The sequence below is a fragment of the Callithrix jacchus genome, chromosome 2, assembly GCF_049354715.1.
Source record: "Callithrix jacchus isolate 240 chromosome 2, calJac240_pri, whole genome shotgun sequence".
Taxonomy (NCBI): Eukaryota; Metazoa; Chordata; class Mammalia; order Primates; family Cebidae; genus Callithrix; species Callithrix jacchus.
Window position 1 is genome coordinate 90,214,673 of NC_133503.1, and position 26,470 is coordinate 90,241,142.

The following is a 26,470-nucleotide window of genomic DNA, read 5'->3' on the forward strand; positions in this document are numbered from 1 at the left end:
GTGCTTTATGTTGGGATTATCAAAAGCAGCAAATAGCAATTCCTCCATCTGAAACAAAGCTTACAAACTTTTGGCAGGCAGCATGTTTTGCCTGGGCCCTCATAGCATTTTTTTCTAATTAAGATAAAATTCATATCGCATAAAATTCACTACAGTAACCATTTAAAAAGTCTATACAGTTCAGTGGTTTTTATTATATTCACAATGTTGTGCAACTATTATGACTATCTAACTCTAGGATGTGTCCATCACCCCAAAATTGGGAAAATGGGCCCCCAAAATGTTCTAAGTTTTATTTCTGTAATTAGCAAAAAAAAAAAAAAAAATCGTAGAAGTTGGGAACTTTCAAAAAAGTTCACATTTCTGGCTTCTCAGAAAAAAATCTGACCTACTGGCAATACTGAGGGAGGAGAGTGGGAAACTCTTCCCTCTTTATCTCTCTCATTCTTTCTTTCTTTCATTCATTTCTGAGATGGAGTCTCACTCTTCATCCAGGCTGGAGTGCAGTGGCGTGATCTCTGCTCACTGCAACCTCTGCCTCCCAGGTTCAAGCAATTCTCCTGCCTCAGACTTTCCAACAGCTGGGATTACAGGTGCGTCACCATGCCTGGCTAATTTTTGTATTTTTTAGTATTGACCAGGCTGGTCTTCAACTCCTGACCACAGGTGATCTTCCTGCCTTGGCTTCCCAAAGTGCTGGGATTCCAGGCATAGGCCATAGTGCCCGGCCACTAACATAACTTTAAAAAAATATGTTAAGATACAATTTATAATGGTCAACTTGTATTTTTATGGAATGTGGGCTAATTTTTCTAAAAGATTGGAGCCTTTATAAAGTCTGCACACATAGTGGTGTCCATTTTACAAAGGTAGGAAATTATTTTACTTAGTCAAATGATTAGCAATGTTTATGATCGTATCTTTGTTCTTGGAAAATATATTATTCATCATACCTACCAGTTATTTTACATTAAATTCTTATAAATAATAAAAACTCTAAAACACCATTTCTATGGAGAAATGTTATTGAAATTTTCTTCTTGATATGATTTCTAGTATTCTTTTTTCTTTGAGACAGGGTCTCACTCTGTTGCCTAGGACAGAGTGCAATGGCACAATCTCAGCTCACTGCAACCTCTGTCTCCCAGGCTTAGGTGATCCACCGCAGCTTTCTGAGTAGCTAGTACTATAGGTGCACCACCACGGTGGGCTAATTTTTTAAAAAAGTTTTTGTGGAGGTGGAGTTTTGCCATAGTTGCCCAGGTTGGTCTCAAACTCCTAGACTTATGTAATCTGTCCACCTCAACCTCCCAAAGTGTTGGGATTACAGGCGTGAGCCACCATACCCAGCCAATTTCTCATATTCTCACTGCTACAAAAGGCAGAAAGTATCTTGGGAAAAAAATATTGAATTTATCTCTCAGATGTTAGACAACGTATATTATAAAAAGTACATGCATAGAGGAAAAAATGAATCAAATCTTTTGAATGTGTAATTTGATTCAGTTTCCAAACCTGAAAATTAAATCTACCCTAACTGAAGAATTTCCTCTTGAACTAGTATCCTGTTCACTGTTTAATTTATTCCATCCAGTCTAGTAGTTATGCTTTGAAAAGAATGGTGAGGGCAGTTAATGGACTTGCCAAAAAGGAAGGTCCTTTTCTATCACGTTTTCAGCATTCATCTTTAATGGTTTTTGTTGGTTTGGGAATGAAGGAAACAGATGCTACTGTTGGACAAGAAATGCAGTGTCATGCAGTATTTTTAAGCTGTCAGCTGTACAGTTGGTCTTTATATAGGCAACGAACAAGTGCTTCTCTGTACCTTTATTTCCTCGAAACATACAAATACACAAATGCCAGAACTCCACCCACATTCCAATGCAGGGTACATTCTACAGCAAATACTCAAAACCAATGCTGTCGTATCTTCACTGTTAATGAATCAAAATGAAATCTTTTCTCACTGCATCTACAGAATAAAATAAAAACATATATGCTCCCCACCAAAACTAAGCATCCATGTTTAAACAAATGTTGTGACACTAGCTAACCTGAAAAGGGGATTTAATTCTTGAATGTCTAGCATCTATGAAGGAATTTTCTTCCATTAAATTTATATTAATCACAAAATAGAGCAATCTTAGATACAGGCGAAAAAAAAAAAAAGCAGCTACAGAATCCTTGGGTTGAGATTCCAGGTTTCCAAAAGAAAAGATTCCAGGTTCCAAATGTAGGCCTTAATAATCTCCCAGCTCTCTAAAGTTTTAATGTTATCCAATAAAGTATCAACGGGATAGGCACTGGGTTATGTTTTCTTGGGCTGACTTACTGCTCACTGCATTCTGATGGAGGGTAAAGAATGTGAAACATTTATATATATTTTTAAATCATTAGTGATAGCAGAGAAGATGCTTGGAACTCTGGCTGCAGACTGATGTTGGGTCAGTAAAGTTCATAGTAACCGCTATTCCTTTGTCTCTGGGCCCAAGCCTAGGAGGGGCCAGTGTTTTGGGCCCTTCTGTTCTTAGAGGCAAGATTTTCTTTCCAAGCATAATTCAGACCATTTTGACCAATAGCTTGACTTTGTCACCCATTATTTTATAGAACTTCCAGGCAGAAAGATAGAGGGTGTTTAATTTACTGTCAAAGTCTAATAAAGTCTATTTTTTAACTTCTGTGTGTAAACTCAACACAGGAAAAGCTGAGATTTTAGTTGTTAAATGCATTAAATAAAATTTAAAAGCCTCCTATACTCAACTCAAAGAGTTTTATGTCTGGATTCATGCATTGTTTCTCTGTCCCACAATCAAGTAATACGTTTCTCTTCTCCAATCTTTCTCCTGAAAATTGATTTTCATTTTAAATTAGAGTTAACTAGTAATAAGCTTCTCTGGACTGATTTGTGTTCCATTGGCTAGAACCCAGGAAGAACTCCAAAAACATAAATTCCAACATATTAAAACAGAGAGCTGCTTTTGTGGCAAAACAAACAAAAAGCCATTACAAAAAAAAAAAAAAAAAAAGAAGAAAGAAAGAAAAGAGGCATTTCAAACACAAGGGCTACCTAAAACATTCCCTTTTCCATTGCTGCCACAAGATGTGCCAAAAGTTTTCAGACAACAGAGCGTGATTGGCCCAAATCTGAAAGACAATTCATTTCAGTTTCCAGAACTTTTCAAGAGAGCGTGAAGTGACCCCATTAGAGTCCTCCATCAGCCTGGACAAATCTCCTTAAGCCCCTCCCATGGGTCTGTCTTCTCCGAGCTTAGGCTTGAGCACTGTGATGCAAAACACAAGACTAGGAGACTGAACATCACTCACACTGGCTCAAAGGGAGCCAGCAAGAAAAAGGTCCTACACTAAGCCCTCCAAAATGTCGCCCCATATGCACAATACATTATCAATGTCCGGTATGGTTTTGATGGACTGTGGTACCATGGGTGATACAACTACCTACTGAGTAAAACACACTCCTATACCTAAAAACCATGATGAGGCCAGAGGCACAATAAATATCAGTGTATAGATGACTTATGAATCTCATGAAAAACCACCTAAGTTTTAATTCTGCAAAATATTTTATACTCTGGACCATATGCCCATCCTCACGCTTCACTGGTTATCAGGCATTTTCTGTTTGCCTACAATGTACCCATCATCATAAAAACTAGAAGATGCTTACCAGCCACTTTCAGGTCCAAGAGTCTTGAGTACTACAAAGCTAAAGGAAATTCCAGTTTCAGGTCAGAGAATCATTTTAACTCAATGAAAGTCTTTACCAGGTGTGGTGGCTCATGTCTGTAATTCCAGCACTTTGGGAGACCCAGGCAGGCAGATCACTTGAGGTCAGGAGTTCAAGACCAGCCTGGCCAACATGGTGAAACCCTGTCTCTACTAAAAATATAAAAATTAGCTGGGCATGGTGGTGAGTGCCCATAATCCCAACTACTTAGGAGGCTGAGGCAGGAGAATCACTTGAATCTGGGAGGCAGAGGTTGCAGTGAGCCGAGATCAAACCAGTGCACTCCAGCCTGGGTAACATGGCAAGACTCGGTTTCAAAAGAAAAAGTTCGGCTTTCGTTAATAGTTCCCTTTTTTCCCTAAAAGCATCCTATTAGAACAGCTATAGGGTATTTAGGGTAGAAGATTCCTGTATTTTTCAAAAGGCCAGAGTGCTCAAGCTCTAATCCATAGCATAGCAGGGGTTACTTAGTCCTGCCCCCGTCATGAACGAACAGCGAGGAGCTCCAGAGCACAAGCACCTCAGGGCCACAGCTATGTCCTTCCTGAGAACAAGAACTGAACCTCATTCTTCATAAACATGGTTTATTGCTAAGTTTGGCAAATGAAGCTTAGTTGGGTCCCCACAGATGTCCCAAAGAATCATTATTGACTTTACCTTACCCCAAACTAAGAATACTTGCATGCATTTTGTATTTCAAATCATCTTTCCTGGCATAGTTTCTTTTTGAAAACAAATAGAAGCTCAGAGATTGACACTTGCATGGAGTTAAGGCTTCAGAAAAAGTTTTTGTTGTTGCAGACATTCTCATCTAATAAATGCGGTGTCTAATATAGTATTTCCAGGAAATATAGTGTCAAGGCTTCTTAAATCCCCCTCCCCCCGACACACACACTGCTTGGAATAGATAAGTGAAAGAAAGAAGGGAAAGTGTGGGTTTTTAACAGAAGGTAGGACAAATTACATTATTTACAGAGATAGCAGAAAAAAAATGAACTTAGTTTTAAAGTCATAAAACAGTAGCTGAAGGCAACAAGATGCCAAAAAAACTGTTAGTATCTGTCAAAATAGTATGATTCTTCCCGAGTTTCTAAGGGTCTACCTGGGACATGAAATTAAGAACCACAAGACTGATGGGAAGTAACTTTTAGGAAAAAAAATGTTACTTCAAGTGGACCTCAGATTCAAGACGACAAGTCTTAAATTAAAAGTACATACCTGCTACTTTTAATTTAAGCTCCTTTATAGGCAGGGAAAGATTATTTTACCATTACCTATCTCAGCAGGATGATGACTTAAAAGGAACTAAAAGTAAAAGAGATAACAAGGAGAGAATACTGACTCTAGCTGATTCTCATGAGTATTCAAATATCTCCTTATTTCATTTTTAAAAACAAAACAAAACACCACCATCATGAAACAAATTTCAATCTGTATAACAGAATATGTCAGGTAAAGTGATGGCCTGGAAAAAAATGAGAAAGCGAAGTGGTTGGCTTTGAACTCTAACACTCATCAGACATGTTGAAATGAATGACAAAGACCTATTCTGTCCAGAAATCCCCGATTTATTTTTAAGCCTGGAAACTGGTTGGTCATATCTATACTGAATACTTCCTGTCCAAGGGCATGCTAATGGCAACAAACTGCCAAGTTTAGTAGCTGCCTACATGTAGTCAATTGAGTCATTCATGGATTAAAAAACATCAAACATTTTTTTTAAATCTGGCTAACTAAAGCTTTAAAAGATATACAATTAAAACATGTTTGACTAGTTCACAAGATAGGGATAGAAGGTGCCATTTAAAAAGATAGAAAGGAGACAACAGACAATACTCCTCTAAGAAACTTTTGCTGGTAGGTTCTGTGCTATTCTAGTACCAGTACCAAATATAACAGTTCTCTTCCTCCCATCCTCTATGACCAAATAGTCCAGTTGGCATTCCATATTTCATTTGGAAAATTGCCTAAGATGGTAAAATGACTCAAATAACTAAAAACAATAACAAAAAAATCAAATTATTCCTTTGTTCTTTTAATTTGGTCGAATTACATCTTAAAGGAAGAGAATTTAAAGAAACAGAAATGCAGAGGACTAAAACAAATCAGGAATGTTAACTTTATTAACGGGTCTATGGACCATAATGTTACAGTAAGAACTCATCTTTGGGAAAGAGAGGAAAACAAGGCTTGCAAGAATGACCCTTTCCCCAGCAACCCTGAGGGCTGAGTCGGCTCAGCTAGGCTGCCTTTCCCAGCAGCAATTATAATTTACCTGATTAACCCTTACACATGTTGAAACAAGCCAGCTAAAGTTCCACTGCTGAGACATACAACCAACATCTCCTCTCCCTCATGTTCCTCCCCATTTGCACAGTGGGGCAGCCACAAAGCATGCTGGAATAGGTAGGTGGCAAGGACAGGAATGTCAAGTTATCACCCCTATACTTCTAGGGTCATCAGCCTGATCACCAAGTCAGAGCTATGACTGAGTAAGCGAAATAATTTAAACCAGTTCTACCCCTAAAAATCCTTCGCCTGAAATCCTTCAGAAAGCCTGTTTACCAACAGACTTGTTAATAAGGGAAATCCCCAGAAGTCAGGTACAGCTTCACTGCTTGGAAGTGATGGGTTTAACCCTCCAACGACCACTCACCACTGACCCTCCAAAAATGGCCGGCACAATGCTGCAGGTAGCTCTGAAATGACGCCCAATTGATTTTCTATTTCATCATTTCCCATTTTCAAGCTTTTTTGAGGAAATCATTTTTATAACCCAGTGAGAAACTTGCTGGAAATACAAGCCAACATCACATAGCCCTGGCTTCTGACTGGCCCCAATTTAGCAGCTGGAAGAGCAGAGCATTCCTCATCACATCCTTGTTTATAGGCCCCTGCATTAATCCTGCCTGAGAAGCACTGAAGAGCTTCTATGTCCTCCAAACGCCGCATTTCATGGGCTCCAAGTCTGCATAGTGCTTTGGAGACCAGCACCCCACTTTCTTCCCTGTTAACTGCAAAATTAACAAAATAAACGAACTGCCAAAACTTTTTACCCCAGTTACAATGGTCTCTTGCCTATTATACTGCTGATCACCTCTTGGGTTTTGCACATATTACTCTTTTTTTTTTTTCATTTTAGAGTTATGTCCTTACTCCGCCTTTCCTCTCTCTCTCTCTCTCTCTCTCTCTCTTTCTCTCTCTCTCTCTCTCTCTCTCTCTCTCTCCACTCCTACTTCTTCCCTCGGAGGTTCTCATCAGGCCTAGATCCCACCCTGTGGCTCTCACACCCTCCTACTCCCCATAGCTCCCAATTGCTATGTCTTCCTCATTGTTCCCACAGAACTGTGAAATATGCCAGACTGCCACTCCCTTGACTTTCTTTGCTATTTTGATTTCCCAATAATTCTTGCCCTTCCCTTTCAGTGCGTGCTACTTGCCCCTGAAATCTATCTAACTCCTGGAAAACTCACCTGAGAGATTTCACCTTTAATTCTCTTTTCTCTGACGATGTTGAGTTCAATGTTTAGACTTGTGATATTGAGGAGGAATGAATTTTCATTCTAAATGTTTCATAACTGACATAATTCTCATTTTAATCCTTGAAAGGTGAAAATGGTTTTATAAGTACTTAACAATAAGAACACTCAGTGTACTAATATTTTGCTATCAAACAACTTTACAGGAGGAAAAAGTGTGTTGGAGGAAGTCAACTCTTCCCTGCTTTTTAGAGAACGTGAAATGAGGACTTCTGAACTGAATGAACAGGCAGGCTTGGGCAGGGTTCTGTCTCTGGGTATGATTACAAGCCTCCTTATTCATACAGTACCTCCTGAGTGAAGCTGTCTGAGCACTGAGCTTTACACTAACATTATCTCATTGGTTCTCACAAGGAACAAGCCATATAGCATATTTCCACTGCTGTAACAACTGCTTTCCACCACAGGGGAAATCTAAAATTTCTCAAAATGGCTCAGCTTGCTAGTGTGGCCCAAATCATAGTTAATATGTATAAGACTTAAGTCCTAAGAGTTCCAAATTGTATGCCGAATCTAGGGTACCCCTGGAAAAAGCATCAGTGGTTTTTTTTTAAGACATGTGCTCCTGTCACAGGAAGAAAAAAACACAAGGAGAGAAGAAGCAAAGGCCAAAGGGAAGAGATAAAAATTATCTAATTTTGAGTGACCTAAGCTTTCCCCCAGTATGAAGAGCTAGCTGTGTGATACTGTTATATAATAGAAATATACATTTGGTCTTCATCCCTAGCTCCTGGCCAGAACTCTCAAAACTCTTGGAATTTCCTAAATGATAAGAGTGATAACTGGGCATGGTGGCTCATCCCTGTGATCCCAGCTACTGCTTGAGCTCAGGAGTTCAAACCCAGCCTAGGTAACAAAGTGAAACCTTATCTCTACAAAACAATTTAAAAATTAGCTGGGCATGGTGGCATGTAGCTATAGGCCCAGCTACTTGGCAGGCTAAGGCAGGAAGATTGCTTAAGCCCAGGAGTTCAAGGCTGCAGTGAGCTGTGACCCTGCCACTGCACTCCAGCCTTGGTGACAGAGACTGTATCTCTTAAAAAAAAAAAAAAAAAAAAAGAGTTATAGGTACATCTTTTGTTATAATATTTGGTCTTGGTCCCTAGTTCCTGACGCAGAGTTTCTAAAATTTTGGAATTTCCTGAGTGATAGCTGTGAGAGGAGTGCCTTTAGTTACTCAAACTTACCTGAGTTTATGTTAATAAGGTGACTCATAAACCAGAATGGGGAGTGGTTAGCAGAGGAACCAGTCAGGTGATTAGAGGTTTAAAATGTTTAGTTTCCCCACTCTAGGCAGGGAAGAGGGGCTGGAGACCAAGTTTAATCACCAACGGCCAATGATTTCATCCCATCTGGAGATGCTGGGAGGGAGACCTGCCTGGACAGGGCATGGAAGCTGGCACCCCTCCACTGTATTTTGTCCTATACATCTCTTCCAGTTGGCTCTTCCTGAGTTGCATCCTTTAGAATAAATCAGTAAATGTTTCTCTGAGTTTCATGAGCTGTTCTAAGAAATTACTAAACCTGAGAGGGTTGTCATGCAAACTCCCAATGTATAGGCAGTTGGTCAGAAGTATGAGATGCCTGGAGTTGCAATTGCTGTCTGAAGTTGGAGGGCAGTCTTGTGGGACTGAGCCCTTAACCTGTGGGGTCTGCCCTAACTCTGGACAGTTAGTGTCAGAAATGAGTTAAATGAAAGGACGTCCAGTCAATGTCCACTGAGAACTGGAAAATTGGTTGGTGTAGGAAAGATCCTCCCACATTCGGTGTCAGAAGCATTGTGAAAGCATAGGAAACCAGTTGCTTCCCTTTTTAAGCTTAATTAAACTTCCTGATCATATTCACTTGTTACCCTCATGCACCAGTGCATACTTTGTGTGATGCCACAGGGAGAGGCCTGTAGACAATGCTCTTCCAAACACTCGTCAGTGGTGATGGGGTGACAATCTGGAAAGGAATCTGCTGGCAACTAAGACTTGGAAAGCATGCAGAAATGGAGATGGCCAGCTCCTCAGGAGGCTGGGGCACTTGCTCTCAGCAGGGCAGTCACCTCCTGGCCCCACATGCCTTCTTTCATGCTCTTGGTCACCTGCTAAATACTGACTGAATGCCTATGATATGTTCCCACACCTTCAAAGATGAGCTTCTCAAACCCCAGGCTCCCGGCTTTAGCTGAGTCAGCTTCATTTGAGGCCCAAAAGGAAGATGAAGCAGTCTTCCACAGCACCTCTCTAAAGATGGGCTGACCACCACCTCCACAAGGCTCTTGTCCTTCTGGCTTCCAAGGCCCTATGCTCTCCTTGTTTCTTCCTACCTCTTGAGCTACTCCATTTGTTTCCTTTATTGGTTCCATCTACCTCTCACCTTTGTAAAAGTAGGTGTTCTCAGAAGCTAAATGGATGGCCCAGCCCCCTCCTTTTTCTACAGTCTTCCCCTCAGAGACTACATACAGGGTGTCAACTCTCCCCTTGTGACTGGCTGCTCTCACACTTTCTTGGCCAGGCTCCTTACACCCAGGCTCGATCTTGCCCTCGAGACCAACTCATAATTCCTGCCAGCTTGGCATGCCTAAAAGACTACTTTGTATCTGCCCTCCCCCATCCAATATCATTTCTACTTCCTTTCTTTCTTTTTTCTTTCTCTTTCCTAAAAAGCTACTTTGTATCTGTCCTCCTCCATCCAATATCAAGGTTCCCATTTCTTTCTCCTTCCCTCCTTCCTTCCTTCCTTCCTTCCTTCCTTCCTTCCTTCCTTTCCTTCCTTCCTTCCTTCCTCTTCTTTTTCTTTCTTTCTTTCTTTCTCTTTCCTAAAAGACTACTTTGTTTCTGCTCTCCTCTATCCAATATCAAGGTTCCCATTTTTCTTTCTTTCTCTCTCTCTCTCCTCTTTCTATCTTTCTCTTTTTTTCCTAAAAGACTACTTTGTATCTGCCCTCCTCCATCCAATATCAAGGTTCCCATTTTTCTCTTTCTCTCTCTCTTTCTTGGTTCTTGCCAGCTTGGTATTCCTAAAAGACTCCTTCCTTCCTTCCTTCCATTTTTCCTCCCTCCCTCCCTCCCTCCTTCCTTCCTTTCTTTCTCAGAGTCTTGCTCTGACACCCAGGCTGGAATGCAATGGTACAACCATACCTCACTGTAGCCTTGAACTCCTGGGCTCAAGTGATCTTCCTGGCTCTCCCAAGGAGCTGGGACTACAGGTACATTCCACTGTAGCTAATTTTACCTTTTTTTTTTTTTTTTTTTTTTGTAGAGATATGGGTTCTTACTCTGTTGCCCAGGCTGGTCTTGAACTCCTGGCTTCAACTGACCCACCTCCTTTAACATCTCAAAGTGCTGTAATTATAGGTGTGAGCCATTGTGCCTAGCCTTAATTTTTCCAATGGGGAAACTGACCTTCAGAAAGATTAAGTGGCCAATGAAAGTTGCACAGACAACCAGGAACAAAGGCATGTAGGATCAGTCTCCTGACTCCCAGGGTCTTATCTGTTGCCTATATACAGTGTCCCCCCGGGAAGGCCCAGCTTCTAGTCTGGCCCCATGTACCACTACAACATCACCACCAATGCCCTCCATAAACACTGCTCTCCACAGTTCTGTAGACTTTCTTCCTGATCCCAGTGCACAGCACAGGCAGGTTCCCTGTCAATCACACTTTCTTTTCTCCTATCAATTTTCTTAAAGGATCTAGTTGGAATACAAGTTACCCCTCTGTGAAGTCACTGTTGTCCTAACTTTTGGTGAATATTCCCTCTTCTAGATTTTCATATGGTCCGCTGTCTGATCCTCTGATGCTGTTCTCATCCCTCTCCATCATGTATTTTTGTCCTATGGATGCACATGTGCTGTGTGTGATGCCCTGAACCAAAAATTCTGGGAAGATGGGGTTATCTACAAACACATTTTTGCTTCCCCAGGCCCTGCAGAGGAGGTACTAGTTCACTTAACATTTGTTGCTAGGAGTTTCTGAGGCCCAAAGAAGGCAGCAGCAGGCAAGGGGGAGGGGCTGTAACCTGGAAGCAGGGGTCTACAGGATTGTCCATGGAAGGCAGAACAGCCTGTGTCTCTGGGGACAGCTCTGGTCCCCAGCTTCTCAGCCTGGCTTAGTAGGCCACATGAAAACACATAGCGGAGCCAGGTGAACTGGCATCAAGCATAAACGGCATGTCAAACTGGAAGGAAAGTTCATGAACTGCTTATTCACTTCTTGACAGTCAACCCTGACTTCAACAAATGCAGTCTTGTGGCTTCACGCGCCTAAAGCTACCAGAGGCATGTAGGGAATTCTGTTTTGTAACCTCTTTGCTTCATCACCTTCTTAGAAGAAGCTCTGTTCCTAGTTACTTATAAAATTAACTAATATGCACTACAAAGCTGGAGAATGTATTACCATTAAGTTCACAGATGATACTATATACATAAACACAAATCCTCCCCTCCCCCATCTTCAAACCCATAAATACCGTAAGGTACCAGCATAACTAACAGGCTTTACACAGTCTTAGAGATTCCCAGGGGAACACTCCCTTAGGCAATTTACTCCCAACTCAACAGTTAGTCACTCAGACAGACTACAGCCCTGTGCCTCTTCTTCAAGGTTTATAAACCCTTAGAACAAAATGTAAGCAACTGTTCTTTCAGATATCTTGGTCACTGGCTGGGGGAGCAGTGGGCTGCAGCCCCACAACTGCTTCCTGAGAAAGGTGTTCTGACTCCCAGAATGTACCAGGCCTGTTGCAACGTGCTCCAGGGAAAGTGAGGCTGTGATATGTCCATCTGCTCTTGCAACAGCACATTCTGTGCCAGAATGCTGATTCGTTTCCCGCCCACACACAAACACACCTTCTCCCCAAAGAAGAGTGTCTCTATCCAACCAGCACCCTCAACAACTAATTTTTCCTGAATGACATGCTCAAAGGAATGAAAACAAGTGAGCTTACTGTTTACCTGCCTCTCACTTGGTCTACAACTTTCAAAACCCAGAATCTAATAGGATCTACTTGCAGAGCTAAATTTTATATCACAATGTCTTATTTTTAAAATGTAATTTATTTGTTTATTTATTTGAGATGGAGTTTCACTCTTGTCACCCAGGCTGGGCCTACTGCATTCTCTTTCACTTACCAATTTTTGGCTACTTCCTGGATCACCAATAGCCAGGAGCAGAAAAGTTAATGGTCCATGTAATCCTGACTGTGCAATGGCATAATCTAGGGGCAAGAAAGGTAGGACGCATATTCAATATTATAAAATTTCAGAAGTGAGGGGATAAAAGCTCCAAAGGCATTTAAGTTTACAGAGCTGGAGGTGTCTGACAATGCCAAGTTATGAAGTGATGTCCACTGTAAAGGAGAGTATGACAGATCTCTAAATGGATTTTCCACCTTCAGCCCTTGTCAGCACACCATACTCCAAGGCTAATGACTACATAAAAGGAAACATAAGCACGTTAAAGGCCGGTGTTTAAGAGCATATGCGGTACCTTTTACATTATGTATGACATCAAGGTCAGCTGCACCCCTTGGTTTCATCAGAGCTGAACCACTGCTTTAAGCTCCTTTCCTCTTCATTCCCTCTGCAAAGCTTCCCATCTGGGGAAGGGCAGGAATGGGGGGAATACTTATAAAATAGTCCTTAGTGCTGAATAATATTATATAAGCTGCCACACCACATGAGGTTAAAACAGAACACGAGACGGTGTGGTAGCTGATACAATTATCATTGGGATTCTTTATTACAGAAGAGGATATTAATCACCACTATGGAACAACCAAACTTTTTTTGGACAAGGATTAACTTTAAAGAATAGAGACCATTCATTCATTAAATCTACACCATTTAATGAGCACCTCTTACTGTGTAGGTCCTAGAGATATAGCAAGTAATAAAACAGACATTGTTTTTGCCTGGAGAGCTTGTGGTCTAGAAGAGATGTTAACAGTGTGGTGAGAGCCAGCAAGGAAAGGAACAGGTGCTCTGAGAGAGGGTGACAGGGAATGTGAGTTTAGGTTCAGAAAAAGCCTCTCTAAGGAGCTGACCAAGAAAAGGAGGTCAGGTGGAGAGAAGGATATTTTGGGCAGGAAGACCGGCAAGTGCCAGCGTCCTACAATGGGGAGCTTCTAGGTTGAGCTCATCTGTATGCAGAAAAGAAGGAGCCAGGAAAGACTTGGGCTGACTGGTGCAGGAGGAGCCCAAGATGGAAGGTGGGGTGTTCTACAGTAGGAATGACACCTGTTCCACAGACAGGGGAGGGTAGGTGTGGATGAAGATGAGTCTGTCAGTCTGGGAGTGGGAAGTTGAGGGAATTATCTAATGGCTACCGTTTTCTTTGTGAAATAGCAGGCCTGGTGAGGCATGAGAGTAAGAACTGCATGAGACAGTGGCAGAAAATGGCTACTACGGGCAATGGAGGAGTGAGTCAGACTCACTCACCACTCAACCCTCATTCTTTTCGAAGTCCTCACAAAGTGACACCTCACCCACCCTTAACAATGGCTTTCTCAATTTCTGGTACCAAAGCTTCGACAACCAGAGCAAAGGAGCCCTGGATGCCTTGATGCTTAGCACTAGAAAGATTCTCAGAGATTTCAACTGCCACTCACTTTAACTACTTAAAACTTAAGCAATTTACTCAGGAAGAAACTAAATGTCACATACATGGCTATCACACTATCTCCTCAGGAAGCCCCATCCACTAGAAACTGTTGATATCCTCTTTTTAATGGTAGTCACCTTTTCAGTAAAGTGAGTTTCTTCCTTCATTTCCCCTTCTTTCCTACTCATTCTATATCTGAATAATTTAAACTCATTCAGTTTTTAATAAAGCAAGGCCTGGATTATTTTTCTCTGTTTAATACTCAAGCATAATCACCTATTCACTGGTAAGCAGGAAAAATTAAATCAATTCTTTAGGAGGTGGCTATAGGCTGAGGACAAAGATCCAGCACCCCTGGCACACAGTCAAGTACGTTTTAAGCTCTGATGGCTTAAAAATATCCCCAATCATTTGCTTCTACATTCACTCATATGCGAAAATACGCTGGCCTCCAAAATCTTCTGAATCTGACTTGATATTTTTTTCAGATTCAACCCCAAAGTATATAGTCCCTCATTGCAGTTCAGAAAAATGACTTAAAAGTATCTCTCCTTACAGCAAATTAGGCATGAAGTAGCCAAAGGCAGTTTTCTTGCAATACAGACATTGACTTAAAAGTATCTTCCCTTACAGCGAATCAGGCATGAAGCATCCAAAGGCAGTTTTCTTGCAATACAGACGTTCTTAAGAACTCATGGTGCGAGGTCAGGAGTTTGAACCAGCCTGGCTAACATAGTGAAACCTAGTCTCTACTAAAAATACAAAAAATTAGCCTAACATGGTGGCAGGCACCTACAATCCCAACTATTTGGGAGGCTGAGGCAGAAGAATCACTTGAACCTGGGAGTCAAAGGTTGCAATGAGCTGAGAACATGCCACTGCACTCCAGCCCAGCCAACAGTATGAAACTGTCTCAAAAAAAAAACTCGTGGTGACCTCACACTAAATGAGATACGTAAGTTCACCAAGAGGAGAAAAAGAAAAGCTACGTATACGAGGAAATGGATTACTAATGATAGAGAAGGTAACTGAGTTATTTACACAACATAGCTCCCTTCATAGACATCTGAGTAATGGTAGCTAACCGGATGGTTCTAGACTACAGCCAATAAACTGGCCTTGGAGAAACACATGCAAAACACACAGAAAACCATCCTCTATTTCCTGGCAGAAGCTATGATGATTCTATCTGGTTAATAAAGTGTTCAATCTCCCTCAAGAGTTATTCTATATCCCACCCTAATTACTAACAATTTAAAATTCTAGTACCTCAGATTAAAAAGCAAAGAGCCAGATTATTTGTGGCTGAGCTGCAGAATGTAAATGATGGCAAGTGGAGGGAAGGTGAGGCACAAGCAGAGGGAGCCCCGTTAACCTCTTCACAGACCAGTTTGCAGGCTGCATCCAAACTTATCACCAGAGACCCGGGCCCTTGAGGAGGGAAGACTGTAATGTTGCTAGGGGAATGTATAATACATACTTTGGGATACTGTTATTCCACTTTCTCTCCCACTACCTCTTTCCCAAAAGACAGGGAAAACACACCTGGGAGAAAACACCAACTTGAGTTCTACTTGTAATTCACAGAGTTCTCTCAGCCTGGTTCCTGTTTGCCTTCAACTACCTTTGACTTTCAATACATTGATGTTATAAAGACATAGAAAAGAAAAGCATCTATCAGCACACAGTTCCATCAGAACAGAGGCCACGGCAGGAAAACATTACTTCCCCCATGCTCCACATCAAGCTCAGAAACAATGCTCCTGGCTGCCGTTTTTCATTCATGCCAACCACATATTTCTATTAAACAAGCCTCCTTTTTATTGACTGTTTCCCTCAGCCAGCATAATAAGGTAAACGTGAGCCCACAGAGACTACATTGTGAAACACAAAGCTTTACTCTGGGAGTGGAATCAGTAAAAGGCAGAAGAGGACAAATTTCAAGGACTCTTCCTAACTGGTGTCTACCAAATGGAGAAATGATGGGGCTGCTCCTCCGGTCTACCAGAGCTGCTGTGATTGACTTGAAATTAACCAGCTTTCCAAAAGACAACATGAAAAGAGGATTTCACAATCTTCAACAGTCTCCCTTCTTACTCTCTAATTTTCCTCAACCACCCTCACTCCCACCCCCCACTTACAAGAGGACTTTTGTATACATAAAGTTTCAGGGAACAAAGCATACAAACACTCACACACAAATAAACTCCCCAAACTAACAGCAGCGTATAATTGTGTTTTGGTTGGAGCTTTTCCAGCCCTGTCACCCGTTCTCTGCTAAGAGTAAATGAAACCTTTTGCTTTTGCAAAGTTAGAAACACACTCTCCTCAGTTTCAAGCTGCACAAGGATCCCCTCATATCTTTCAGCCCCCTTAAACCCCAACGAACTCAATGATGAAAAACTAGCAATGAAAAAAAAAAAAAAAACTATTTCTCAAATATAGATCTTTCACTTCTCCTCACTCAGCTTCCCCTTTTAGCCGGAAACATATAGCGTTTCTGATTTCTAAAACCCCTTTTCAAGGGACCCTCCACTCAGGGCTCTTCAGGGGATCCCGCTTTTAGTCGTTCTGATGCAGGCAGGCAGCCCTTTTCCAAGCACATTTTGCATTCGTGGAGTCCAAGTGGGGCTCTTTCGTTTCCAGAGAAAGCTAAAAAGCAGACTTTAGTGGGCTGGCTGAACTAGGTCCGACTCTTCTCCCCTCCCCTCTGAACCGCTGCCAGGGGAGATGGGAGCCAGAGATGAGTACTGGGCTCCGCTCATCCAGCTCCAACTGGGCTGCGAAGGCGCAGGGGAAGCGGACAAAGTGCCTACCGCTCACTTTAAAACCCCATCTGCTCCTACCACCACTGCCTTCCTCAAAATTCCTCCGCAGAAATTGGCGGGCCCCTAGGAGAAACCAGAATCCTACCTTCCTTGGATTCTTCTCCTTCAGAGTGCATAGTGTCAGCGTAACTAGCTGCAGGGGCGATTACTGCTGACAAGTACTCGAACTAGCTGCAAGTACGCTCTGCAGCGAAATCCTCGCACGACGGAAAATAAAAGGAAGGAAAGCCACTAAAATCAAAACCTCCCCGGGGCGGGAGAGCTGGTTCTGGTGCAGGGATTTTCAGGGGGAAAGTTCTGCAAGAGTGACGAATCGCGTCTCAGCTGGGCGGCGGGAGTCCGCCCCCGGAGCCGCGCGCTCGGGCCGGCCGCGGGGCGGAGGCGACCTGGCTAGGCTGGCTCGGCCCGGGCGCACGCAGGTGGGGCGCAGGCCCAGACGGCAGCCGACTCTCCCGAGACGCAGGGCCTAGGGGGGCCGTCAGCAAACGCACCAGTCGGGCGGAAAAAAAGGTATAACAAAGAAAAAAGTCTCATCTCAGAGCACACGTTTTACATAAATGCATATACGGTAGAAGCAATGCTTCTGTATTTTTGGATTACATTTTTTTGATGCCCATTTGACTTTCTGTCTTGGAGTCTTGCACGCCAAAAATTACGGATTTTAAAACTGCTTGGGTATTGCACGTTATTTTTGTAGGAAAGTCACATGGAAATCACCCATCTTCACAGAGCACAACTTCACAAGTCCCAGAGCCGGGCCTTTTGAAGAAAGTGGCGCGGCCTCCACCCTTACCTTTGCACAGCAGAAACAGAAGAGGCTGCTTACTCATTCAGCATAGCCCCAAGCGACCGCTGTTACTCCAACCCCAGCCCAGGTGATCACTGCAGCAGTTACTCCAAAGGGCCTTTCCTCAGGGGGAGAGCATGGTTCCCACCCTGCTACCCTAACAACAGGGGATGAATTCCTTCAAAATCCCAAAGGGGAGGTTTTCAGGGTTTGAAATGCTGATAGAATAAAGAACTTGGAGAGCCTTCAGAACAAACCTCAATTCTGCCCCCGTGGTCTGGCACACAGGGTCCTACAAATTGGCTGAGCAGAAAAGTCCCCTTAGCTCTGTGGAGCCTTGGTTTTCCCTCTGCAAAGCAGGGACAAAAGCAGCCACTGATAAACCTGTCTTATGCAGGTGTTTTGTAGAACACTTGTTTTATTGCCAGTCTCAGGCAAAAAGTCCTCAAATAATATATCTGAAAGATCCGCTCAGAAAATGAGAAAAATTATATTCTTTTGACAAATTTACTTTCCAGCTCGTCTCTTTTTCTTCATTTCCCATTTTGTATAGGCAAAAAACCAATAGAAACACTAAGGCAAATTTCGTGAAAAGAACAAACAGAAGACATGGATTGAAGGAGTCTGAATTTAAATCCAGTTCTGCCATTTATTATTTGTATGACTTTATGGAAATTAACCTCTCTGAGCCTCCGGTTCCTTATCTGTAAAATGAAGATAAAAATAGTATTGGCCGGGCACGGTTGCTCACTCCTGTAATCCCAGCACTTTGGGAGGCCAAGGCAGGCAGATCACCTGAGGTCAGGAGTTCAAAACCAGCCTCAACAACATGGAGAAACCCCATCTCTATAACTAAAAATAAAAAATTAGCTGGGCACGGTGGTGTATGCCTGCAATCCCAGCTACTCTGGAGGCTGAGGTAGGAGAAGCGCTTGAATCCAGGAGGTGGAGGTTGGGGTGATCCGAGACCACACCATTGCACTCCAACTTGGGCAACAAGAGCGAAACTCTGTCTCAAAAAAAAAAAGTATTACTTCATAGATTTATGTCTGTATTATATTATCTTAAAAGGTAATATAAGCAAAAAGGGATTTGAAAACCATAAGGACTACATGGATTATTACTAACTATTGTACCATTAAAAGTAAATTTTTATAGAAGATATTCGGGTTTTATTTAAGTATTGAGTTTGAACAGAAAAGTGTGCTTATGCTACTCACAAGCAGTGAAGGCTATTATAAATATTAATCTAAGGGGTCTAGATATTAAATCTTCCTACTGCTGAGAGATTCTAACATGCCCAAGATTCTAACATGTTATCTCAATTTCACTGAAAGAGTAGGATGAAGGGAGGAAGACATAGTCAGCCAGAGAGGGGAGAAGAGGAAAAACATCTGGAAAATATCAAGAGTTGTGGAGCCTTCCAGAAACTGACCTTGCCAACAAAAGGGTAACAGGCTGCACCCTTCCAAAAATCACGGTTAACTTCATGGTCCCCTCTGCCACACACCTTGAGTCAGGAGCTGCTGATGTGTATACCTTGCACTCGGTAATCTCAGACTTATGGGGAGATACCCTGAGATAAGGATCATTCTGAACCCAAAGAAATGCTCCCTCACCAGTCACAAGTGGCCTTTCCTGTCCTGCCCAAGTCATTATTCTGCTCCCTGTCTCCCTATACCATCTATCCTTGCCCTTCCTCACTGGAACCCAGATGTCCACAGGTAGTCCACCAGGGATCTCACCAGGGCTGTGTGCTACACAAGAGAGCTTCCACTGATCTATAATTGGGATAAAGCAACACCTTTTCAAGGTGATGATTATGCAAATCCAGACAACCCAAATTTCAAGCCCAATCTGCCGGCACACAGCAGAATTACTTTCACTCTCTTCTTTTAGAAAGTACCCTCGTAAGAAATATTTATTAAATTTCATTTTGCAAGTCCAACTGTGCACAAACCACATAAACTATGTTAAAATACACGTCCTTCGATGTGCTACTTATTTTACAACTGCTGAATGAACAGTTCAAGTGCCCCCACATCAGCCTTGTAATTCATTTTAAATTCATGTTACCAGCTCCACTGATATTTAAACATTCACCACCAGCCTCAGGAAGCCTGGAGAGAAACTTCCTTTGTATGTAAATGCAAGCAAGCAGTCACCTTGGGGAAGAATGTTCTGATTTAGCTCAAGAGCAATGAATGCTCAGCTTATTTTAAAAAAGGCTTTATGTGAGTAAGGACTTTCCTCAGTCTCCTGTACAACCTCAAAGCCATCTGCTCTGGGCAAGCTACACTGCCCCATACCCCTATCCTGCAACATTTTGACAAAGGGCAGCTGATTCTCTAGGGCTCCCCTTGGCCTTCTGCTGTGCTTCGATATATACTAGGTCATCTTGATTTTGTTATGCTTTTATTCAAAAGGGGATAACTTACTTCTTAGCCCCAGTGAATAGTGGTCCAGTACATCATAATGATTTGTTCTCCCCAGTAGGTGGGACTGTTCATTCTTGTATGTTTAAGAAACACCCCAACATCCTTCACATGGCGACATGTGTGGAAGTCATACCAAAAATCTATTACCAACCTCCTGATATAAAATTGCAACTAAGTTAGCAACACTTCAATTTAATAACAAACTGTACTTAGATACTATGTTGAACTCCTACAAGTGTCTACTAAGGATCTCCCACCTTTTGTGTCAAGATGGAAGAATGAAAATGTTGGCCAAGATTCTGAATGTTTATTCATTTCATTGAGGTATAATCAAATGTTTGTATGTGTCCTATGTAAATGGATTCTACTCACCTGGAGATTATTGATATAATTTTGTTAATTTTCACCACAAACCTAAAGAACTCAACTTTCCAAGTCACCTTAGTTCTTTTTTTTTTTTTTTTTTTTTGAGATGGAGTTTCGTGGTTGTTACCCAGACTGGAGTGCAATGGCACAATCTCGGCTCACCGCAACCTCCGCCTTCTGGGTTCAAGCAGTTCTCCTGCCTCAGCCTCCCAAGTAGTTGGGACTACAGGCGTGCACCACCATGCCCAGCTAATTTTTGTATTTTTAGTAGAGATGGGGTTTCACCATGTTGACCACAATGGTCTCGATCTTTTGACCTCATGATCCACCCGCCTCGGCCTCCCAAAGTGCTGGGATTATGGGCGTGAGCCACCGCGCCTGGCCTTCCAAGTCACCTTAGTTCTAAGGAAGGTTTATTAACACTAACTCTCAACTGAACTTTATCACAGAGCAGCAGAAAAATCTCTTTCCAAATTATGCCTTAAATAAAGCTGTTAAAAAAATTTTTTTAAGGCCTAGACTTTTAGGCCTTTTGCTCATAGCTCCCCAGATGTCTGTTAAGGAAAGGGGAGATCAGTGAGTTTTCAGACTCACACAAATTAGAAGGCCAACAGACTGGGAAGACAGATACCGTTTTCATCAGGAGGTATCGCATATTCCACTCATATTCAAGAATGTTATGTTCTCTGCAGTGAAAAATATGAAGTATCTTTGTAAACTAGTTACGCACCTACAGCCTCTAGTTCCCAAGAACGTCAGGTCACCAAAATGGTCTTTTTTTTTTCTTGTCCTGTTGATATGAGGCTCAATCTGCTTGCTTTTATTTGACTTTGAGATCTTCTTCAACTTTTCTAGTATCACTTTTGTCTACACCCTTGAATGTCTTCAAAGGCTTCCACGATCTATGTAAAAAGTTGTCTCTCACTCCTGTTTCTTCATATGTAGGAGAGATCTGTGTCTTGGTCTCTCCCCTAGTTAGGCCTGCAGGCTTTGAGTTCTTCATATTATCGTCAGACATGTTTACCTTTACCTAACATAAGCCATAGTGGATATCTCTCCACGGCCCCTCCCTGGCCCAGGTTATTTGTCTCTCTTAGCCTTAAGAAAATTTTATTTACTAGAATTGAAGAAGGAGATGTTCGAAGGACAGTGGAGTCATTTATGCACCTTTGCAGGTCAAGCTCTGTGCCTCAAGTGGCTTTAAGTGATGAGTACAGATGTGCCTCAACTTAGTGATGGGCCTACATCAGGATAAAATCATCCTAAGATGAAAATATATTTAATACACCTAACCCATAGCTTAGCCTACCCCACCTTAAATGTGTTCAGAACACTTACATTAGCCTACAGTTAGGCAAAATTATCTAGTACAAAGCCTATTTTATAATAAAATGTTGACTATATCATGTAATTTTTTAACCGTATACTAAAAGTAAAAAAACAGAATGGTTGTATGGGTGTTCAAGGTATAGTTTCTACTGAATGTGTATCACTTTTAGTAAAATACAAATAGAGTCAGTCTGGGCACACTGCCTCACACATTTAATCCCAGCACTTTGGGAGACTGAAGTGCAAGGATAGCTTGAGACCAGAAGTTTGAGACCAGCTTGAACAACAAAGCAAGACTCTAACTCTACAAAAAATTTTAAAAAGATTAACCAAGTATGGTGGCACATGCCTGTAGTCTCAGCCACTTGGGAGACTGAGGCAGGAGGATCACTTGAGCCCTGGAGTTCAAGGCTACCATAAGCTATGACCACATACTGAATTCCAGCCTGGGCAAGAGTCAGACCCCTCTCTACACACACATACACACACACACACTCTACACATGCACACATATACATAGAGTTAAAATTTTGTAAGCCAGGGACCATCTGCACTGAGTGAGATGAGGCTGAGGAGGCCGAGGTGGGCTGGGGCAGAACCACATGAAAGGAAGATGCTGAGGATGCGTGTGCAGATGAGGGAGGGAGAAAGCCACTGGTGGTCAGGTCCTGGGAGTGTGAAGTTATGGGTAATCTCTCTCTTCAATCTGCCCAGTGACCTCTCCCATAAATTCTACATGTTCACTAGTGCTCTGGATGTGAGTGCCTAAATCTGAGAGATTGGGAAGAAGTGCTGGTGTCAGAAATGAGCACACATAGGGAGACAAACAATACATCTCAGATGTGCTTGTTTCCTAGGCTTTCATTGTTATTTCTCTCCTAAGAAATCTTTCTTGTGAAAAAGCTTTTAGAAGATGATAAAACACAAGCATACTCTCAAAGTCAGGTCAGAAAATTTTATTTGAAGAATTTATGACCCACAGTCCTTCTTTTATAACACAGCCATTCTTCAGCGTCTGTGGGAAATTGGTTCCAGGACCATTAAGGATACCAAAATCCAAAGATGCTCAAGTCTCATATAAAATGACAAGGTATTTGCATATAAAGGACATATATCATTCCATATGTTTTAAATTATCTCTAGATTGCTTATAATTCCTAATACAATGGCTACATATCACTTCATTCACACAAATTCAACACAATACTGGGAAGTGGCAAATTCAAGTTTTGCTTTTTGGAACTTTGTGGAATTTTTTTCCCCTGGAATATTATTGATCTGCTGTTGATTGAATCCACAGATGCTGAATTCATGGATATGGAATGCACAGATATGGAGGGCTGGATGTACTTAGCAATAATGTCTTGTATTAGGTTTCATTTAGACTCCCAAATTAGCCCCCTTGAGTCATCATACTCATTTTACAGATACATAATTAAAGAAATGTAGGTTATGTTATTTGCTCTAGGTCACAAAACTAAGTAATAATGTTCTTTAGACCACAATGAATGCAGACTAAGCGTCCTGTCTCCTATATCCAGATAGTCTCACTCTATTAAACCGCTCCTATAAAATCCAAGTCCTCCTTTATTTTGCAGAGGAGTAACTCAAAGATTGCTAATATTGGAAAGTCCCAACAGAATTTATGGCTGGCCATGGTTCTAGCACTGAACCATCATCACATCTCCCTGTTCAAATGATTTGATCACAACCTTAAACTGAAGCCATTCAATTCCTGATAGTCTATGCTTTAAATATGCTATAAATTCAATAGCTTCTATTTATTCAGCTGCTTGAAACTTGTTTTAAATTAATGAATATTGTTTTAAATTAAAAGTGCAGTAAGGACCTTAATTAAAAGTTCAGTAAGCCTCATCCGACATGGGCTGCCAGGAGCAAGGAAAAGAACACCAGACTCGGGTGGGAGACCCGGGCCACCTCCATAAGCAGAACAAGCAGCGTCTGTGCCTCATTTGCGTTAAGATGAGTTTTCTTCCTCTTATTTCCTAATATTTCCTCTAAAATGGGCAAATTTAACCTCTCTGTGTTTTTGTTTGCACAACTATACAATAAGAATGATGTCACTATTTAACAGGGTTGTTATAATGATTTAGTCAGTAAAGAACATGATGGGACACTGAAAATCATGAGGGTCCCCTCATCACTTTTCCAAATATAATCATGAATAAGGCCAGATTGTCCCAGGTTGTTTAAGAGTGTCTGTTTGGAGGCCCTAAATGCTAGCTCTATCAATATGCCAGATAGGTGTGGCAATCTAATGTGTGTGGTCTAGCAATAGAAAATGAAAGCAAAAGGGCTAAATTTCTTTCCTGTGCTCAGGTGAATGGGAACAGCACAAGAGTGGCCACAGAAGGGATTCAGCAGGAAGAAGAGGAAAGGCAGGGCTGAGGTGGCCAAGAGAGCACGAAATCACATCTGACCAAGGCATCCACAGCTTTCCTTTAGAAAAGTAGGAGAAGGAAAAAGGGTCAAAAATCACAGTGCGGAAACTCAGGCTTGAAAGAAGTCTTAGATGTTGTCTACTCTTTTTTTTTTTTTTTTTTTTTTTTTGAGATGGAGTTTTGCTCTTGTCACCTAGTCTAGAGTGCAATGGTGCAATCTTGACTCACTGCAACCCCCACCTCCCAAGTTCAAGCAATTCCCCTGCCTCAGCCTCCCGAGTAGCTGGGATTACTGACATGCATCATCATGCCTGGCTAATTTTGTACTTTTAGTAAAGACGTGGTTTCATCATGTTGGCCAGGCTGGTCTTGACCTCAGGTGACCCACCTACCTCAGCCTCCCAAAGTGCTGGGATTACAAGTGTGAGCCTCTGCACCTGGCCAGAGGTTGTCTACTCTAATCCTCTACCTGGCTGGTAAAGCAATCTCCTATCACATCACCGGCAACACACATTCATCCAGAATTGCCTTGACAACAAGAGACACCCTCCTTGAAACAAAAACCCCATCTCCATCCTGCTAGAAAGTTCCTCTATATAACAAACTGAAATTCAAGTCCAAGGGCAGTAATTGTCAAATTATTTCCACTCTACCACTGCCTTTATCCTTATAGCAAGGAAATAATTTTGTGATGAGATAAACATAGGTTTTTAACTAAATTAATATTTTTCAACAACCTAGTGAAGACCCCTCACATTGGCTGGCTGACGTAGCTGAATTCAGTGTGAGACAGTTATGCAACTTTCCAGTGCTAGCCACACATCTGCTATTGATTATCATGAGCATTCAGAAGCAAGCAGCTCTGCCCCAGACGCCCGGTGATAATCTTTCTCCTCAGTGCACTCACTCCAAGGGGGTAGAAAACAATGCCAAAACAGGTTGAGTAATGGGCCTTACTTGACTGCATTTGAGCAGTTTAGAGCTTTATTCAGTTTTCTGAACAAAATTTGAAATGTGAAATCCACAAAGAAGACAAACGTAGTTCTCCATTTGTGGAATTAGGACCACAGATTCCTGGTCTGAGATCTATTTGAAAGTCTAACCCACTTCTAGTTGCCATAATTTGATTTTCACATAGAATTTCTGATGTGGGTAGAATCTATTAACAATTGTGCCAACTGGTAACTGCTTAGGAGACAGAAAAGGCTGACCTAGGCTTGCAGCTGAGAGTAGCCAAGACTGACACTCAACAGACAAACTCAGCAGGTGGTGAAAATGTGAACTGAAGCAGAACTTATCCAAACAGGGCTTCAGGGAAAATGGGAGGTTATTTTTGAAGGTAGCAGTGAAAAGCATGGATCAGAAGTTTTTCCTCTTGAATAGGTTACAAAATTAAGTTAGCCTTTCCTTAAAGAAGAGCTGCAGAAATATGTACTAGTTATGATTCACCAAGTTGTAGGCATCGTGAAAATGAATGCATTTTCTGAGAAACTGCTCACCTGAACAATGTGCCAGAGTACCTAAGAAAGATAATATTAAGTCCATAAATTTCCTAGTAGAAACAGGATATCTAAAATTCACCAAAGTTTTCAATCTGAAGTCTGTTTCAACAGATATTTTACTACTGAACTCAGCAAAACCCCATCATATACCAATTAGTTTACTCAATTTCAATAATATACAGCCCATATCAGACAGATTTTATGCTACAGTGTAATCATGAGAAGGAGTTGGGAATTTGCTGTTTCCTTTCTTCCTCTAGTCTCTGCATGGACTTTTATACTGTGAGCATCTCACACACTGATGATGAATGTTGTGTTTAAGGCTATGTATTGTTTCACAGAAAAATGCCTGAAAGACAAGCTAACTCTATGATCTGGTCTTAAAGAAACAGCAACCTGTTTCAATGCTTAAAAAACAGTGGGAGTGAGTCTTATACTTAATAGGAGATGGTATATCAGTCTCCAATCTGGAAACTGCTGAAGAGGTTTTTTTAAAATAATATTGACCCCATACAATTTTCACTTTACACGTGACTCATACTCTTAACCAAATTAGCATCTTACAATCTCATATGTTAGAGTGATGTGGTCAAGAGTTGCTGAAAAAGACATGATTTTAGCGCTGAGGTTCCCAAATTATGTGCCAGTGTACCTCAGGGCACTATAGCAAACTCACAGAGGTATGCAGGATATTCTGTCTTTGAGGGAAACACAGCAATATACAACATTTCTCAGATGCTTGCATGAATTACTATTTCAAGCTGTTTCACAGTTTAACATGAGATTGTGTTATTTTCCTTTTGATAATATCATTTCTTTGCAAAGCTAGGCTGGTGGCGGTTACTATGTTAAAAAGCAAGTACTAGTTGAAAAACGATGTGGAACAGGAAATTAGGGTAGGGCAATTCAATCCAGTTTCAAAGTCTGAGGAACTGTGATAAAT

At 41.7% G+C, this 26,470-nt stretch overlaps 1 protein-coding gene across 4 annotated transcripts in view; it reads right to left on the minus strand.

Moving 5' to 3' along the window:
• The window catches only part of TNFAIP8 (TNF alpha induced protein 8), a 123,336-nt gene that overhangs the window by 22,767 nt on the left and 74,099 nt on the right, over positions 1 to 26,470 (minus strand). The window contains exon 1 of one of the 4 annotated variants that reach the window (XM_002744670.7): positions 16,789 to 16,891. The exons of the other annotated variants lie outside the window; for them this stretch is intronic. Within the exon in view, the coding sequence (XP_002744716.1) occupies positions 16,789 to 16,819 (31 nt within the window). The 5' untranslated portion in view covers positions 16,820 to 16,891. Of the gene's footprint in view, positions 1 to 16,788; positions 16,892 to 26,470 lie in introns of those variants that run through there. 4 annotated transcript variants of the gene reach the window in all.